General features: G+C 43.0%; 1 protein-coding gene across 6 annotated transcripts in view; it reads right to left on the reverse strand.

Moving 5' to 3' along the window:
• CPNE4 (copine 4) overlaps positions 1 to 17361 on the reverse strand; it is a 343236-nt gene that overhangs the window by 112452 nt on the left and 213423 nt on the right. For all 6 annotated transcript variants that reach the window (XM_070433398.1, XM_070433397.1, XM_070433401.1 and 3 more), the window contains one exon: positions 17166 to 17345. In XM_070433398.1, the coding sequence (XP_070289499.1) occupies positions 17166 to 17345 (180 nt within the window). The remainder of the gene's footprint in view (positions 1 to 17165; positions 17346 to 17361) is intronic.

Below are 17361 nucleotides of genomic sequence, written 5' to 3' on the forward strand. Positions count from 1 at the left end.
TTCAGGAGATAAAGGAATTGGTATTCCATCCTATAGCCATTTCTGAATCCAAACTCCTGATCCTTTCCACCCTGCTCATTAAGAACTTGCCAGTTGCTCTTGTTCTGTAGACAAATCATTATCCCTTCTCCCTCCCCATTCACAGATCGTGAAAGCTACCATTTCCTAGAAAAATGTAGACATTATTCTTGAACTTGAGATGAACCAAAACACAGAGGAAACAGAAAACAAACAGCATTAGAAGACTCTAGTTTCTCTCTAGGGGTTTTTCAGCAAGGAGGGCTGAAGAAGACCAATAAATATGGGACAAAATGGGGACCGCCAGTAAGCAGTTGCCAGGTCAACATCAGACCAAAGAGAGGCAACATACCTCGTTGCTGAAATAAATCTGGTCTCAGAAATACTTCTGCCCATTGTTATTGGGTTTCATTCACATTGGTTACCTACCTGTATGGCTCCAAGTGACCTCAACAACCCTCTCAGCACTGCAATAACCCACTCACTGGGTTATTAGGTGCGGGTAGACTGTCTTTACAGACTGTCTTCCCAGACAATTCTTCAAGGAAAATGAAGGAAGACTTAACCAGTGAGAACCTGGATGGTCACAGTTCTCCCCTCACTCTTACCTAGAAATGCCAGCATTTCCACCTGTAGGGTGTGAAGAGAATGCTACTGTGCTCTAGCTCCTGCCTTTTACAAATTCTAGGAAGGTAAGCAATTGCACAGGAAATATTCCTTATTAAGAAGTGGGCAACTGGATATACAAATGAATAATCAAGCAGGCAATTAAACTGATTTTACAGCCCCCAGGCCTCCATCTCAGCTCCAAAGAATGAGTGATAATTAGGGTTTGAGACCTTTCCTTATAATCGTGATCGACAACAGTGATGCTGCCATTCTCACAACTGTTGGGAAAAAAATAGTAGGGATGCCCAGATGGAGCAGTGATCTATAGAGAAAAGCCCATTTGTTTGCAAATCCCACTTCTATATGCTTTGTTGCAGCTGAAGCAACTGCATCAGGCTCATAAAGGCTTTAGGTCTTGACAGGGTGAGAAAGAATGACAAGGACTCACCCTGGTCCCAGCTGACATTTGAGGGCAACAAATATATAACTAGCTGTACTTGGCAACAAGATAAAGGGGATGTGCTTGTCAGAAGTCCTCTAATTTGATTATTTTCACCCCTTTGTGGGGTCACAGCTGCAATCCTTAGCATTCAACGAGAGTGACATATAGGGGGAGGAAATAGAAGTTGGAACACTCTTTTTAGCAAAGTTGGACCAGAGGAACATTAGTCTCATTAAGTCCATGATCTGCATGCTCACATGGATATGGGGAGGAAGTGGTTCTTCCCCTACGAAGTAGACAAATTCTGAAAGCATAGGTCCTCATTTTATAGAGAAGTCTACTCTTTCATCTAGATGAATGGGAACAAAGCCAGGAGAATAAGGTATGTTTTGGCCAATATTTCAACAAGTGTATGTATATTCAACTGAATTTTCTTTCAAAGTCTTTCAAAACAGTCATTTTGGGGATTAAGCAGTTATTTTTCATGAGACTGCTTTTACTGAACATATTTTTCAGATTCTTTTTTGAAATTGCTGTAAGACTCTGTTGCACCAACAACGTTGATTGAAAACTTTCTCTGTGCCAGACACTGTTCTGGGGCTACAGTGGTGAACAGATTAAAAACACCTTTACTTGACAGTCACATCTCTATTAGCCAGAACTGATCATCTCCAAAGCATGTATCAGAGAACTTTCATTCCTTAAAAGTTTACATATTGTATTAGAAAAGTCTTTCTATAGTAAGTCTGGAAATCACAGGATTAGAAAGGCATCTCAACTGCAGACATCAACAAAGCTTTAGCGGAAAATCCCCAAGGACAACCCTCTACTGAGCATTCCTTACAATTGTTTGGCCCCAGAACCCCTTGGTCAAAAACAGCATGACCAGTGCTCTGAAAGCTACTAGTAGAATGACTAATACCTAATGTCTCATTGTAGCAGACAGATCCCCTCAGGCCTTAGGATTGCAGAACTGGCAGGACATGTCTTTGCCTGAAGGTTTTCTCTGGTATCCATGCCCATTGTCCACAGGCACAGCAGGCTGGAAGTGGGGATTATTAACACCATTTGGAATGGTCCTTAACCAATGATTGATCATCATTGGTACAGAAATCCTCCAGCTTCTTTGCTCCAGGGTTGGGGGGTGACTCTGTGGTGTTTGTTCTACTCAGTTGCCTGTGTTTCCCCAGAGTATGGCATCCTGAAGAGACTAAAACACTTAGTTCATGAGTCAAAGCCAGGATTCATGTCTTTATTGAAGCAATAATTGCATCCAGTGGCGATTTGTTAGACAATGCACCCTTTGTTTTATTGGCTGGTTTCTCTTTCCTGTCTCACTCCACTCCCCTTCTGGTATTTTCACCTCCCAAGTAATCTACTTACTGTCTAATGCTTGACTGTTTCTGGGGAAAACAACCAAAACATTTTAATTTGTGTCAGATAATATGTCAAGTGCTTCATACACATTTATCCCATTTATTGTAATTTAATGATCAAACTTGCTCTTGCCCCCAAACAATTGAGATGAGAGGAGTAAAGTTTTGAGAAATTAAGGAGTTTATCTAAGGAGTTTATCTTAGCATTATGTACTGAATTTCATCCCCCCCACCCAAAATTCTTATGTTGAACTCTTAACCTGAAACTTAACTGTGTTTACTGATAGGGCCTTTAAGGAGATAATTAAGGTTAAATGCAATCATAAGGAGCCCTAATCCAATATGACTGGTGTCCTTATAAGAAAAGAAGGAAGCATAAGATATGTTATGCTATGTGAGACTTACTGAAGATAGCCAGCAAAAGAGGCTCACCAGAAACTAACACTGCTATCACTTTGGCTCTGGAAGTCCAGCCTCCAGAACTATGAGAAAAAAATTTCTGTTAAGTCATAACCAGTCTGTGGTATTTCATTATGGCAGCCCTAACAGATTAATATAAGCAGTAAAGCCAGGATTCATTCCTTTACTGAATAAATATTTATTGAGTGTCTATTATGTGTTGCATGTTAAGAAAAGAATAATTACACAAGATAGATGCAGATACTGCCCTCCCAGAGACAGTCAGATGAGACACATGTCAAATTCCAACTCTGTAAGGAAAAGCAATGCCATGCTATGAGAAGGGTAACTGGCCTGGTCTCGGAGGTCAGGTAAGGCATTTCTGAAGAAATTCTCCTGACTTGAAGACTATGGAAGAGGAGAATCCAACAGAGAGGGGAGGGATGATGCTTCAGTGGAGTGAACAGTAGGTACAAAGGTCATATGTGAGTATGAGGAGCAGAAATGAGTATTTCAGACAGAAAGAAGATGTTTAATTTATCCCTAGAGACTATGTACTTGATACACCTGACTCTAGGTACTTTAGCAACATTGACTGTAGTAGGAGGAAAAAAGTGACCCCTGAAAGATATCCATGTTCTAATCCCTGAAAGATGTGTATATTACCTTAAAATGGCAAAAAAGGGGGATCTTTGCAGACGTAACTAAGCTAAGCATCTTAAGATGGGGAGTTCACCCTGGATTATCCATGTGGACCCTAAATGCAATCATAAGTGTCATTATAAAAGGGAATTGGGGGAGATTTGATGAGATAGACAAACAATTGAAATATGAAGACAGAGCAAAGAGAGATTGGAAGAGGCTAGATTTTTGGAGTGATGTGGCAATAAGCCAAGGAATGCCATCAGTCACCAGAGGTTGGAAGAAGCAAGAAATGGATTCTCTCTCAGGGCCTTCAGAAGGAGCAAAGTCCTGCCAACACCATGATTTCCGTTTTCACCCTCTAGAACTATGATACAAATTTCTTTAGTTTTAAGCCACCAAGTTAGTGATAATTTGAAGTAGTAGACATGAAAAACTAAAACTGACTTGCCCATGATCAGGTTCAGACTCCTAGGAAAAGATGCAATGATGGCCGCAGTGATGACTGATTTTGGGGAAATCCCGACCATCCCATTTCCTGCCCCAATACTTCTGGGCAATATCACCTCACCTGGTAGACATCAGACCTGCTCAAGGTAAATACTGTGGCAGAAGAGCCTTCTCGGTGCTATTCTCCCATCTCTGGGTCTCCTTTCTCTCACCTCTGACCCCAATACCCACACTCTTGTCTGAGCACAGAGCAACCCCTGGGAACTTTGGCCTCTTGTATGTCTTTTTTTTAAAATTTCATTTTATTGCTTAAAGTATTACAAAGAGTAATACATATGTCTCATTTTTTCCACCACTTTTGTATGTCTTATCAATAAAGGGAAGCCTTAAAAAATATTTTAAAGAGCATGAAAAGAAAACCCCTTCAAGGACTATGCTTTGTCTTTTGCTATTTCTTCTGCCTAGGATTACTCACATCTTCTTCCCTTAATTGGCAAATTGTATTCATTCTTCAAGATCCACAATTCCACGTTAGAAGTTGGGAATAGCTGCTGGGATAGGGGTGGGGAACCTTTTTTCTTCCAAGGGCCATTTGGATATTTATAACATCATTCACGGGCCACACAAAATTATCAACTTAAAAATTAGCCTGCTATACTGTATCTGGTCAAACATTTGATTCACTCCTCCCTACTGCCTTGGCAGGGCCAGACCAAATGATTTAGTGGGCCTTATATGGCCGGAGGTCCAGATGTTCCCCATCCCTGGAGAAGACAAGTGAAGTTGCCTGTGGGACTGAGAAGAACTTTTCCTTTGCTTCTCACACTGTGTCCTCCCCTTCTTATCCTATGTGGCCCCTTAGCAGCAGCAGCAGCAGGACCTGGAAACTTGTTTCTCAGACCCCACCCCACCTACTGAGTCAGAATCTGCGTTTTAACAAAACCCCTAGGTGATCTGCATGCACATTACAGTTGAGAAGCACTGAGCTAGAAAGTGAGAACTGCATGTAGACAATTTTAGTTCAATATGATCAGATTTAAAAGATTTATAGTAAAGGAATTTTAAATGAATCTGTTCTGCTGAGTTAGACTTTTACTAATGGGTAAATGTGTAGGAAGCAAGAAAGGTACAATATTGAAACATTCCCAGACATTCAGGGGAGAGGACATAAAACATGAGTATGGGTGGATATAAATTTTATGTAAATTCAGTACAAGTCTCACTCCCCAGTGGAGACCCACAAAAGAACCACCCTAGGGAGAGTGATTCAGAATGACAGGAGCTTTGGGTAATCTACTAGTTTGGACTTCCTATCTTAAGCTTTCTATTAAGCAGGGTTCTAATTACTTCAAGTCTAATTACAGGCTTTTACCCTTTCTCTGACTTCATTAGCAAGGGATGTAGTGGAGGAAAGGAGAGTCTCTGAGAGGGATTTAAGGACTGCCATGCCTTAATTACCCACCTTTGCCTCTGATGATGGGGGTGAGGCCCCATCATCACCACAAATGACCTCGCTCAGTTATTAATCAGAAGCCACCATCTCCCCCCGCTCTCCTCCCCGCCCCCCCCCCCCCCCCCCCCCCCCCCGCTTGCCCAACACCCAGTCACAACATGTGGCAGTCAAGAGAAAGAGGAAAGAGCTGCATCTCCAAGCAGCCTAATGCCCAGGGTAGAGCGTTTTGTCAGGTCAAGGGCACATGAGATCTGAATGAGATGGATGATGCAGGCTTTACAGTTGTTTCTTCCTAGTGATCATTGTCTAAATCTTGCTTTGAAAATGCCGGCAAGTGTTGCAGACTGGCCAAGGCACAGAATTGCTCGGCCTGCAATAGTAGGGATGTGGTCTGAGAGCCGGGAGTCCTGGTTTTAACTCCTGGCTCCCCCACTTAGAAAGGATGTGCACCTAAGCAAGTGGCTTTGAGGTTTAGGTGATTAGCAGGAAAACGAAGAAATACGGGTACTTTTCCATCAGGGGTTTGTGAGGATTAAATGAGATCATTGCAAAGTCTCAGCATAGGGCCTGGCAGTGTGTAAGAGCAGTTCTGCCCTCTGCCTGGAACACTTTCCTGGATGTCTTTCCATGATGAATGTTCGCACTTTATTCTGGTCTCTCCTTAGAAAGGGCTTCCCTGACATTCCTATCCAAATTAGCACCCACCCCCTTCCCACCACTCTCTTCCTATCCAAGCTGGTTTTCCTTCATAGGGCTATTACTATCTGTTATTATATTACATAGGAATAGGTAAGCTCCATGAGAGTAGGGCCTTGCCAACATTGTTCATGGCTGAGGCAGCACTATTTGAAGAGTGTCTAGCATATCCCAAGTGTCCAATAAATGAATGAATAAACATATGCATATGTATTTGAAGAAGTCAGTATATGTATATTAGCTTTTCATTATTATTGTTTGAACTAAATGCATCTTTCATTGAATGAATGAACAACTGGATGGATGAATGCATTCATATCAGTTATTTCCATCTGATTGTTAACCTGAACTGCTAAGTGAGCAACAGGTCTCTAATGAGGGAAGAATGAGGTCAGGGGTATTTCAGATAAACACTCACAAGTGGGGTATCTCTTTGCCGGTGGATGTCACGGGGCTTCCTGAGCTGGGAGGGAGAGATTTTTTAGATATCAGAGTCAATTTATCAACTTGTGGGAAGGTTGCTTTTATCTTGACCTCTCTGAGCAGTTTTACAGTGATAGCATTTAGGTAGAATTGCTACTCCACTTTTTTCAATCTGCAAAGGGGTTTGGAAATTGAACACAGTGTGGTAGGCAATGTGGCATAATGGGGAGGCAGGTGTCGATATCAGATCAACTTAGGTTTGAATTCTAGCTCTACAACTTTCTGTCGGCATGATCTCAGATGAATTAGTTGAGCTCTCAATGCCTACTTCTTGATCTATCAAGTGGAGACACACTGGCTTCACTGAACACAACACCATGGCTACAGCAAGGCCCCTGAATACCAGCCTTCCTTCCTTCTACTCACCGCTTAGGAGAAAAATCAGTGGGAAGACTTGGGAGATTTGTAAAGGCGTATGGACATTTTTCTTATTAAGTACACGAAATGGAAGCTCAATGGTAGTAGAGTTTAGGAGTAAGGGAGGAAGAGCTTAGCACTCTGAATTTGAATCCAAATACCTATTGTTGCATCTTGGCTCTGCCATGTCAGGAGATGTGTAATCTTGGCCTATTGGTGATGATGATGATGATGATGATGATGATAACATTGATAGCACCAAGCTCACAAATGCCTGGCACATGACCAGCTCTTAGTAAATGTCAGCTAGGAAAAGGACCTATTATCACAAAGGGACCATCAATTATATTCTTCTAATTGGGACACTTTTGAAAATGAAAGGGGACAGTGCTAATAATGAAACCACGGCAATAGGTATAAACTGGGATGGCCTAGCCCTTGGTGAATGGAGTCCTGGTTTACCCTACAGTTGTTACCAGGATACTCAAAATGGAAGAATGGATCCCCTCCTTGGAAGGACTGAGCAGAGGACCAGAGCCTCAAAGAGCTGACCCTGGCTAAGCTCAGCACTGCTTTTCTCTTCCTCCCCAATTTGAGCTGTTCTGATTCCACTGGAACCCCACAACAAATTGACTGTAATACTGGCTTTTCCTGGCTTGAATCTCATTGGAGAGAGGGAGAGGTTTGAAGAATTTCCACTCCTTTGTTCTTGATGACTGGCTTGGGAATGTGTGCAAACCTCAGGCTCCCGGAGGCAGATGACAAGGAAGAGGGGGGTGAAGCATATAACCAGCTCACTCGGGGTCTCACCCGACCTACCCTGGTGCACAGATGCCCCAAAGGTTCACATTCCATCCAAAACATAGTTAATGAATTCACACCTGCCCTCATTTTGTCCTTAAATCTGAAACCAAGGCTCCTGGGAGTGATTGTGTAACCCAAGCAGTTATTGTTTTTTTTCTCCCCTGAACTTTATTAATAAAAATATTCTCTTTCCCTAATTAGGTTTGAATCGGAGATTCTAGGCTTTGGGGGAGGGGTGTGGGGTGGGGTGGATGTCCATGCAGTTCCATGGATGCTTCCTTAACCTATTCCTTATTAATGTTCCCAGCCCTCCGGGGTCTCTTCTGTAATCAAAAACAGTGTTAAAACCAATCAGCATCAGACTACCCATGCAAAGCCTTCTCCCTGGGGGCAGTGCCTTGGGGACCAAGCTTTACCTGCGGCATCTGTAAAATGCTCTCTCAAACACCTAACAGAGCACAGCCTCACAAATACCTCAGCCAAAGCATTTCCCCCAAATTCCCCAAATTAGGATCCTTTGCATGTTCCGAAGTTCTTCATGTGTTTAAGAATCGATACAATACTTAAGTGTCATACTCCTCTACCTGAATATCAGTTCCCTGAAATCAGCAGGCAAGTTTTATTATGTTTTTACTAGTATTTACTAGTATTATAGAAACATGTCCTCCTACTCCTGTGGTCTGTGAAGAAATAGGTTCTTTAAGAGCTGGTACCGTACCCGCCCCCACCCCCCCCCCATCCCCTTTGGAAGAGAAGACATAGTTTAGTCTTATGATACATTGGATACTCAGAAATGTTTATGATAATCAGCAACTACATTTCATAAGTAGCCTAAACTAAACAAACAACAAAATTTGCAAGTTCTAAAATAATTAAAATAACTTTATAAATAGTTCAAAACCTTATTTTTGGTAAATAAAAATAACTGGTAGAGAATTAAATTGGGGGCCACTGTATTATTTTGTGAATTGAGTTTTTGGTTAGTTGGCATATTGAGGATTCAGTTTTTGGTGCTATAGTGTCTCATGCTTCAAGTACAGAGTATTTTTGTATAAGGCACTCAAGGGTGCTAACTGAGAAGGTATAACAAGACAATGTTTGCAGGGAAAAGGCAAGGACTAAATTACGGAGGGCACGCGTAAACACCATGGAGACAGGGTGCAGAGTGGATTTTTCCAGTTAGTCATTCTGAGTGGGTGACAGGGATTGGAATGAAAGCCAGTTGGGAGCTTTGGTAGAGGTCCCGGGAGCTGCTTTCAAACCCAAGTGGCACCCAGCTGGTGTGGCTCAGTGATTGAGCGTCACCCTATGAACCAGGAGGTCACGGGTTGCTTCCTGGTCAGGGTACATGCCCAGGTTGCAGGTTGGATCCCCAGTGTGGGTCATCCAAGAGGCAGCCAATCAATGATTGTCTCTCATCATTGATGTTGCTATCCCTCTCTCCCTCTCCATTCCTCTCTGAAATCAATAAAAACATATTTAAAAAACAAAACCAAGTGGCATATGTGGCTCCTTGTATGGGTAGACAGGTCCAGAGCACACTGGTGGGGTGAACTGGGGGCCAACTACCCTGAACCATCTTGGTTTAAAAGGTTGGGACCACAACAAACATCAAGAGTTGCTTTTCAGTAGTGACATACCAGTCCTTGCAAATTCTCACCCAGGTCCAGATCTCTTGCCCTTCTTCCATGTAATCATAAGGAGTTAGGAGAGATATCCTATTACTGTGAATGTATATGGAACAGGATGTTAAACACAGGTCCATTTTAATTGCCATGAAACAGATCTTTTAAAAACTATCTTTGAAATTAAGTAGATATAAAGAATTGCTTTCCTGGAGAGGGGGTTTTTAGGGAGGAGATACAGTCTGCAGCTGAATGACATGCTATATCATAGATGAGAAGAGCAGGGGATGGGGTGGGGGTGGGAACAGGGAGCATTCTAAAAAGGAATGAGAATGCAGGGACGATGCTTATTTTCAGAGGCAAGGGGAAAGGAAAGAGAGGAATAAGAATCATTGACTATTGAACTGTTAAGAACTTAGAGATTAATCAGAACAAAATGTCCCTCTATAAATGAGGTCACTACATCAGAGAGGTTAAGCACGCTGCCCAAGATCACACAGGGAGTTGGTGGCAGATCCAGGACCGAGGGCTCAAGACTCCCATCCAGGATGTCAAAAAGGAGATTTGAAGGTACAAATGGTGGACTCCAGAGAAAGCAGAGGAATTTTCCTAGGATCTGAGTTTTAAGAAGATTACTTGTCTGACAAAGATAGCAGAGAAAAAAGATAAAAACTAATTAATTATTCTCCTCGGAGAACTAAAGGCTTGCTCACTCACAATCATTCTATGTGAATCCCACCCACCAATGAACAGAACAGCAGTCAGCATGGGAAGCAGTACTACTTCCCAGGATTTCTCAGCCAGTTGCTGGGAGCTGAGAAGATAGTATTGACTTGTAACATAATTTATCACTCATGGAGCTTCTGCTTACTCTAATTCTGCAAAGGAAAAGCTTTTCCTGTGAGAAGCAGAGGTAAATGAGTTGCCAGGGTAACGTGTAAAATTGACTTCCCTGGGCCATCAATTTTATGCCGTGAAGATATTAGATGTTATGCAACAAAATGCCAATCTGAGGAATTGCACTTTGGCCATGACACAGTTTGGATAACAGCCTCTTCACTGTCATACCCCAGTGTACTCCAGTTGGGTTCACCCCAATCTGAGACCAAATTTCCGCTGATCACTGACAGCTTGTGGTCTGCCCATCCTTCAAGGGGCCATTGTGGCTGATGCAACCCTAACACTCACCTGTGTCAGGAAAGGAACCCGCAGTCTGGATAATAGGCCTTCAGCTACATTTAGTGGATGAGAGAGCAAACTCCAGAAATCTAGACCTTTGCCAAGAACATAAGCTCAAAGCCATGTCCACAGTCCTTTGTGGGACTGTCAACTTTATGAAACTTGTTTTTCCTGCTCTCCAGATGGTCTTTGTCCTCCTTAATTTCTCCAGACAATTGGCCCAACTATTAGTTCTTTCACAATGAAAACTAATGATAGTTTCCAATACTCATTAGATTCCTCTCCTCAAGGCTCGGGGGTAATGGTTCCCAAAGTGTGGCCCCCATCCCCATCACTTAGAAATACTAATATTGGGTCTCTCGCTAAATCTTCTGAATCAAGAACTCTGGGGGAGGGGCCCAGCCCTCTGTGTGTTTATACGTCTCTAGGAAATTCTGATGCAGTTCAAATCTGAGAACAGCTTCTCTGAGGGAAGATGGTACATGAGCTCTCTCAGGAATGAGGGTCAGAGACCCCAGACAGTCTAAGATTACTTCAAGGGGTCACAGATTTCCTGCTCCATGTATGAAAACAGAAAGCAGGACATTCTTGGTTCTTTAAACAGATGTTCTCTGAACTTTGAGGGGGGCGGAATACATGAAAGAAGAGCCACATGGCAATGAAGAGAGGAGGACTTGGCACAATTATAACTGTCCTCCAAGGCATGGAGAAGGGAAGGGATTGAGGTATAGTGAGTGCCTAGCCTAGTGGCTGGTAAATAAAAGGACCTATAGGAAGTTAGCTGCTGTATTACTTTATTTTTTCAGACTCATTGGCCACTGTATCGGTACATGAAGGGGTAGAACAATATTGGGATGAATGAAGCAGTTAATAAGCAGTGAAAGAAAAAAAAGTCATTGTATTATAGAAGATCAGCTGGCTCTTCTATTTGGTGAGGGGCCATGTGTCTCCTTGACATGCCCTCTGTTGGGGGCAGCAGGCTTGGCTCCTGGTCTCCCTTTGGCCAACAGAAATCCAAGGATTTCTCCACGTGCAGCCAGAAGGAGACACAGCTTTCCAAGCGCCCTGCATCCCTGTGATTTGCCCCCCTCAGCCATCTGCTGAGAACATGCAGTTCTGCCTTGAGTGCTCTTGGGGGACGTGAACCTTCCTTTGGCATAATTGCTCAGTGCTAAGTCACTTGCTGTGCTTGTACCCACTTCATGGTCAATGCCAATTGCTAGCATGCCTAGGGCTGCTATTTTCCTTCCCTAAAGGCCACGAGTCCTGCTGTTTCACATGGCAGAGTGAGAACGTGTCAATCGCAGATGGACAGAGCAAGGACCTGTAGACAGCTTTGAGGAAACAGGCTTTGAATGTGTGACTGCTGCCTGGGTTTTGGGAAGTCACTTTCTCTCTCCTTTTCAGCATCAGTTGTGATCAAATAGGAATTGGAACACTTGCCCCTGATTTGAAAACATTTTTACTTGAAAATAGTCTGAGAAAAGTAAATCTCTCTCTCTCTCTCTCTCTCTCTCTCTCTCTCTCTCTCTCTCTCTCTCTCACACACACACACACACACACACACACACGTACACTGAATCCTTTGATTAAATAAAGTACTCAAGTTTGAGGCAAAATAAGTTCAGTTTTACTAATTGTCCAGGACATGAGTGTTCTGTCATAATGTGTTCATGCTTTTTATTGCCACCTTCACTCCTTAACAGCCATGTTGGTCCCTACGAATGTCAATTTCCCCACCATTTCCCTGATTCTTACCACCTTAATAACATTTTCCATATCCCGAGTGCTCTCTCTGTGCCAGGGACTCTGCTAAGCACCTTATATGCATTTTGCTGATCTTTACAATAGTTTTTAAGGCCAGCATTACTATTATCTCCATTTTGTAAATGGGGAAATTGAAGCTCAAGTAGCTACAGGAATATGCTCTAGACATACAACTTGAGAGCAGCTGAGCTGGGATTTAATGCTAGACCATTAAACTTCCTAGCCTTTTGTATACTTGAGCATCACAGAACTGTGCCTGAGGTCTAACCACACCATTCCTAAGGTTGTTCAACAGTTCCTACATCTAGTCATTCCCTGTCTAACTAAGCAGTACAAGGAGTTTAAAGAAGAAAAATGTTAATGGTTTTTCTTTTTGCTTGATCACACCAGAGAGGACAACTTTAAAAAACACCGAGAAAAACTCTCATTCATACCAAAATGTCAGAATCTTTGAAACTATGGAGGTTAAGAGTACTGTTTGCCCTTCACAAAGATCTCATTACAAATGCATGTATCTGGTATGTTATTCTACACATAGAAACACCCAACAAAAGTTTTTGAATTTAAGACAACATCAAGTTTACACTTTTATGTGAGAGTAGAGATGTTCTTACATACTCAATGATTTTTTTTAAAAAAATATCCTTTATGATTTGTTTATATGTTCAATAAATTTCCCTCCAAAAATAAAACTAAAACATTCTTATTGATGGATCTCCCTCCTTCCATGCTACCAATGACCACCTTCAGGGAGTTAGCTCCTAAATCTCTTATCATCTCCAGACCCACATGGTCAGCCACCAATTTGTGACCTGTTCTAGTTTCTCCATACACATCCCGAGCTTAAAATGCCAGCATCACATTCTATTCCCTAACTCACTCCTCAATCTCATATGACTTCACCAGTAACCCAAGCCAGTAACCTAAGCCAGGTATCTCAGTACTCCTCCTCCCTCAACTCATCTCCAAGGCTTGTTGATTCTGACCTTGGATGAGGTCTTCTCTGGCCCTCCTCTTCTCAACCTCCATGACCACTGCCCTCTTCATCTCTTTCCTGTTACTGCACTAGTTCCCTAACTGATTTCCCTGCCTCCACATCCGTCCCCCCGCATCCACCCTTCACGGGAATGCCAAAGTGATCTTTCTAGTACATACATCCAATCTTGACCTTCCCCTAGTTCAAACTCTTCAGGGCCTCCAGTGCATTATGTCCACCATGTTCTACAAACGTTAGAGAAAGGTATTTAAAAGCCTCATGGTCTGGCTCCTCCTCTCCTATCTAGACTCCTCTATCCCTTTCCCATGCTCATATGATCAACTGGATAGGTTGATGTTCTCTTTCATCCTTGTGCTGCTATGTCTTTGTGTGTGCCAGGAGAATCCCTGTCTCCTCACCGCCCCGCCCCTGTCCGCCCCCCCCCGCCCGCCCCCCTCCACCGCCATCCCTGGCCTTTTCTCTGCTGGTGAATTCCTACTCATCATTTAGAGATTCAGTTCCAGACTCATCTTTTTTTGTAAGATGATCCATCAGTAAGATTCCCATGAGGCAGAGATGTGTCTTTCCCCAACAGGCCTTGGGAAACACCCCTAACGTAGCACTTAGTAATATGCATGTTAATTGTTTATTTCCTACTCTGTGTCTCCAGCTAATGATAAGCTCATCTGGGGCAGGGCTTCTGTCTTTTTCATCTTTGTAGATATAGTACCTAGCATGGTACTTGGCATAGCTAGGGCACTTGCTAAATGCTTGTTGAAAAAAATGAATAAATGAATGAACCTTATGTTAAAAAAATTTTTCAAAGTTAACTAATCAATACATTTGACTTGAACACTTAAGATATGTAAAACATGGTGTTCCATTAGACACAAAGAAGTGCTAAATGTGGCCTTGGCCTTAAGAAACTTGTAGACTAGGTACGGGGACCAGATAAATATGTATAAAAATAAATGTTAATTACAAGAGAAATTATTTAATAAACTGATAAAAAGTATATTCTCAACACAATCCAGAATGAGTTGCTAAATGAATGAAATGAAGACAGGTTGCAGGATCCTGAAGTTTGGCCTGGGAAAGGGGATCTATAATTTCCCCACCTGCTTGGACTGTGTTCCTCTTTCTTCTCACCGGATGTACTCTCCTCTCCTTTCAAGTTTCACTGTACATATCCTTCCCATCAGAGGTCTTCCAGGACCTCCTCTCCACCTGATGCCATTCTCTTAATGTTTGGTCTCCTATTCTATTTGTCTCCTTAGCAAGAATTATAATGGTTGTAGTTTAATTGCTGGTGTAATTATTTGCTTCCCTCTCTATCCCCAACTAGACCCTGAACTGCTGGAGGGCAGGGACAATGTGTTTTGGCTCACCACTATATACTGGCACCAAGCACAACGCCTGGCACAAAGTAGAGGGTCAAGGACTTGATGAGGTTTGTGAGAGACTAAAGATGTAAGCGTGAGGGTCACCTGCATAGACAAAATGATCAAAGCTTTGGATGAAAAAGATCACTTATTGACAGGACGCTTACATGGATCTACATCTATTTCTTGGGACAGGATTTGACTTTTTTTTAATTAAATATATTTTATTGATTTTTTACAGAGAGGAAGGGAGAGAGATAGAGAGTTAGAAACATCGATGAGAGAGAAACATCGATCAGCTGCCTCCTGCACATCTCCCACTTGGGATGTGCCCGCAACCCAGGTACATGCCCTTGACCGGAATCGAACCTGGGACCTTTCAGTACGCAGGCCGACGCTCTATCCACTGAGCCAAACCGGTTTCGGCCAGGATTTGACTTTTATGCATAAGGGATACCCATCATCTAGGGAAAAACTTGGAGTGGCTCATTTATGTCTCTAAAAGATGCCATTTTAATCACCTTTTAAATTTATTTATACAATTACAGAGGTCCACTTTAAACTCATTCATTTACTCATTTATTCATTCCATGGCTACTTTTTGGATGCTGTACCTGGCAGGACCCTGGAACTATCTGCCGTCAATTCTGTTCAAAAGTCACAAGAGAGTTTATATTTGTGAAATATACACTAGGTTCTCTGTCTGCCTCCCCTCGACCACACTTCCACGTTGGGCTTTTGGCTTTCATTCAAGGAACAAGGAAGAATCCTATGAAAGTAATCACTATACTCGCTGGAAATGGGTAACTGAGGACACTGTCTATCTTGTCCCTCAGTGTTCACCTGGGAGACATTTCTTTTTAGCGATAAGTGGAATGAGGCCTGGTAAAAACAAATAAAGAAACCCACATGCATATGTGCCCTCTCTCTACCAGGCAGACTTTTATCTCCACATGGAGCCGATGCTGGTTTTATGGAGTTAGAGGCTCATATAATTTGGAATCCTTCTTTGAGAAAAAAAAGCACAAAACTACAAATAGAAATGTAACACAGAGCCTTGAAGAAATCCACAGGAGAAAGGGGCTCTGAAGTTCAGCTTCACTGGTTTCACAGTAAATCAGCATCTGACCTTGGTTCAATAAAACTGGTGTCCTCCGCCCCTTCCCCTGCCACGGCTGTTCTGACCTCTCTGCCTTGTTTATCTTGCTTTCTTCTCCAACCCCTGAACTATAATTTTTTCAGCAGTTGGTCTCACAATGACTTCTTTGATTCTAGCCAGCAGAACGCTCTCCCTTCCCTGAAGGTCCACATTATTTACTCTCGCTGTGGCTTCAGGAGCATCATAAGTTGCTCTATTTGAGATGCATAAAGTATGCCTTCTCCAATCAGAGTGTCTGATACTTGGGCCCAGGGACTATGTCTCCATTTAGATCTTCCCCGAGCACCTACTAAAGTTCTGGGTACAGCAGGAAGGGAAGGGAAGGGAAGGGAAATGGAAGGGTAGGTATTATAGAAGCAAAATGATGGGATTCGGAGGGAGGCTGACCTGGTTCAAGTTCTAGCTCTGCCACTTTTTTAGTGCGGTGCTTAAGCTGAACCTCTCTGCGCCTTGGTTTTCTCACTGACAAATATATACACTAATGGTTTTTACTTCATATCAGTGTTGTGAAGATTAAGTAAAAGCATTTATTTGTTCACCAAATATCTATGTAGCCCCTGTCCTGGGCTATTTTTGGGCACAAAAGGCTTGGAATACATGTAAATGCACAATATTCCCTGTGTGTGAGTTCTCACAGTTGAGTTGGGAGATGGAAATCTACAATGTATCAGGATATGGCTAACACAGACACACAACCAGAGCAGAGTAGGTGCTCAATAAAAAGTTGTTAAATAAATGAAGGAATTCAGAAAAAATGATTAATTTTGCAAAATAGGTAACTCTTCACATATTTGTAGCACCATCCTTATGTAAATACTAGAGGCCCCGTGCAGGAAATTCATGCACTGGGGTGCAGGGCGGGGGGGGGGGGGGGAGGGGGGGTTGGCATCCCTTAGCCCGACCTGTGCCCTCTTGCAGTCCGGGACTCCTCACTCCTTACCACCTGCCTGCTTGCTGGCTACTCCTTACCGCTCGGCTCGCTGCTCCTTAGTGCTGCCTTAGAGGCGGGAGAGGCTCCTGTCACCGTCGCTGTGCTCGCCAGCTGTAAGCCAGCTTCTGGGGAGAGTACTGGCCACCTGGGGGCAGCTCCTGAGTTGAGCATCTGCCCCCTGGTGGTCAGTGAGTGTCATAGTGACCGGTCATTCTGGTCGTTCCACCGTAATGGTTGCCTAGGCTCTTATTATATAGATAATGGATATGACAGTGCATGGGAAATCATAAAATGTTGCATGTAGAAGAAAATAAAACCAAGAGAAAACAAGCATGGACTGAATGAGAGGAGAGAAAAAATGGGAGGAAGAAAGATCCTTCAAAGGCGAGAGGAAGGAAGGGACATCTGTTGACCCACCTGGCCAAGTGTGCACTCCATGCCACCAAGAAAGTCGGCCTCCTTCAGCCCATTGTGGTTGCTGCTGATGTCATGGACCTCAAACCGCAGGCGCTGTACCTCTTCAAAGTAAAAGTCCACAGTAAACAGTTTTGAATACACTGGGTTTATGCAGGTGCGAATCACCTCTGTTCTGTCAACCTGCAAGGAGAGAGGG

The sequence above is a fragment of the Myotis yumanensis genome, unplaced genomic scaffold, assembly GCF_028538775.1.
Source record: "Myotis yumanensis isolate MYYU_CA2020_CCGP unplaced genomic scaffold, mMyoYum1.0.hap1 SCAF_14, whole genome shotgun sequence".
Taxonomy (NCBI): Eukaryota; Metazoa; Chordata; class Mammalia; order Chiroptera; family Vespertilionidae; genus Myotis; species Myotis yumanensis.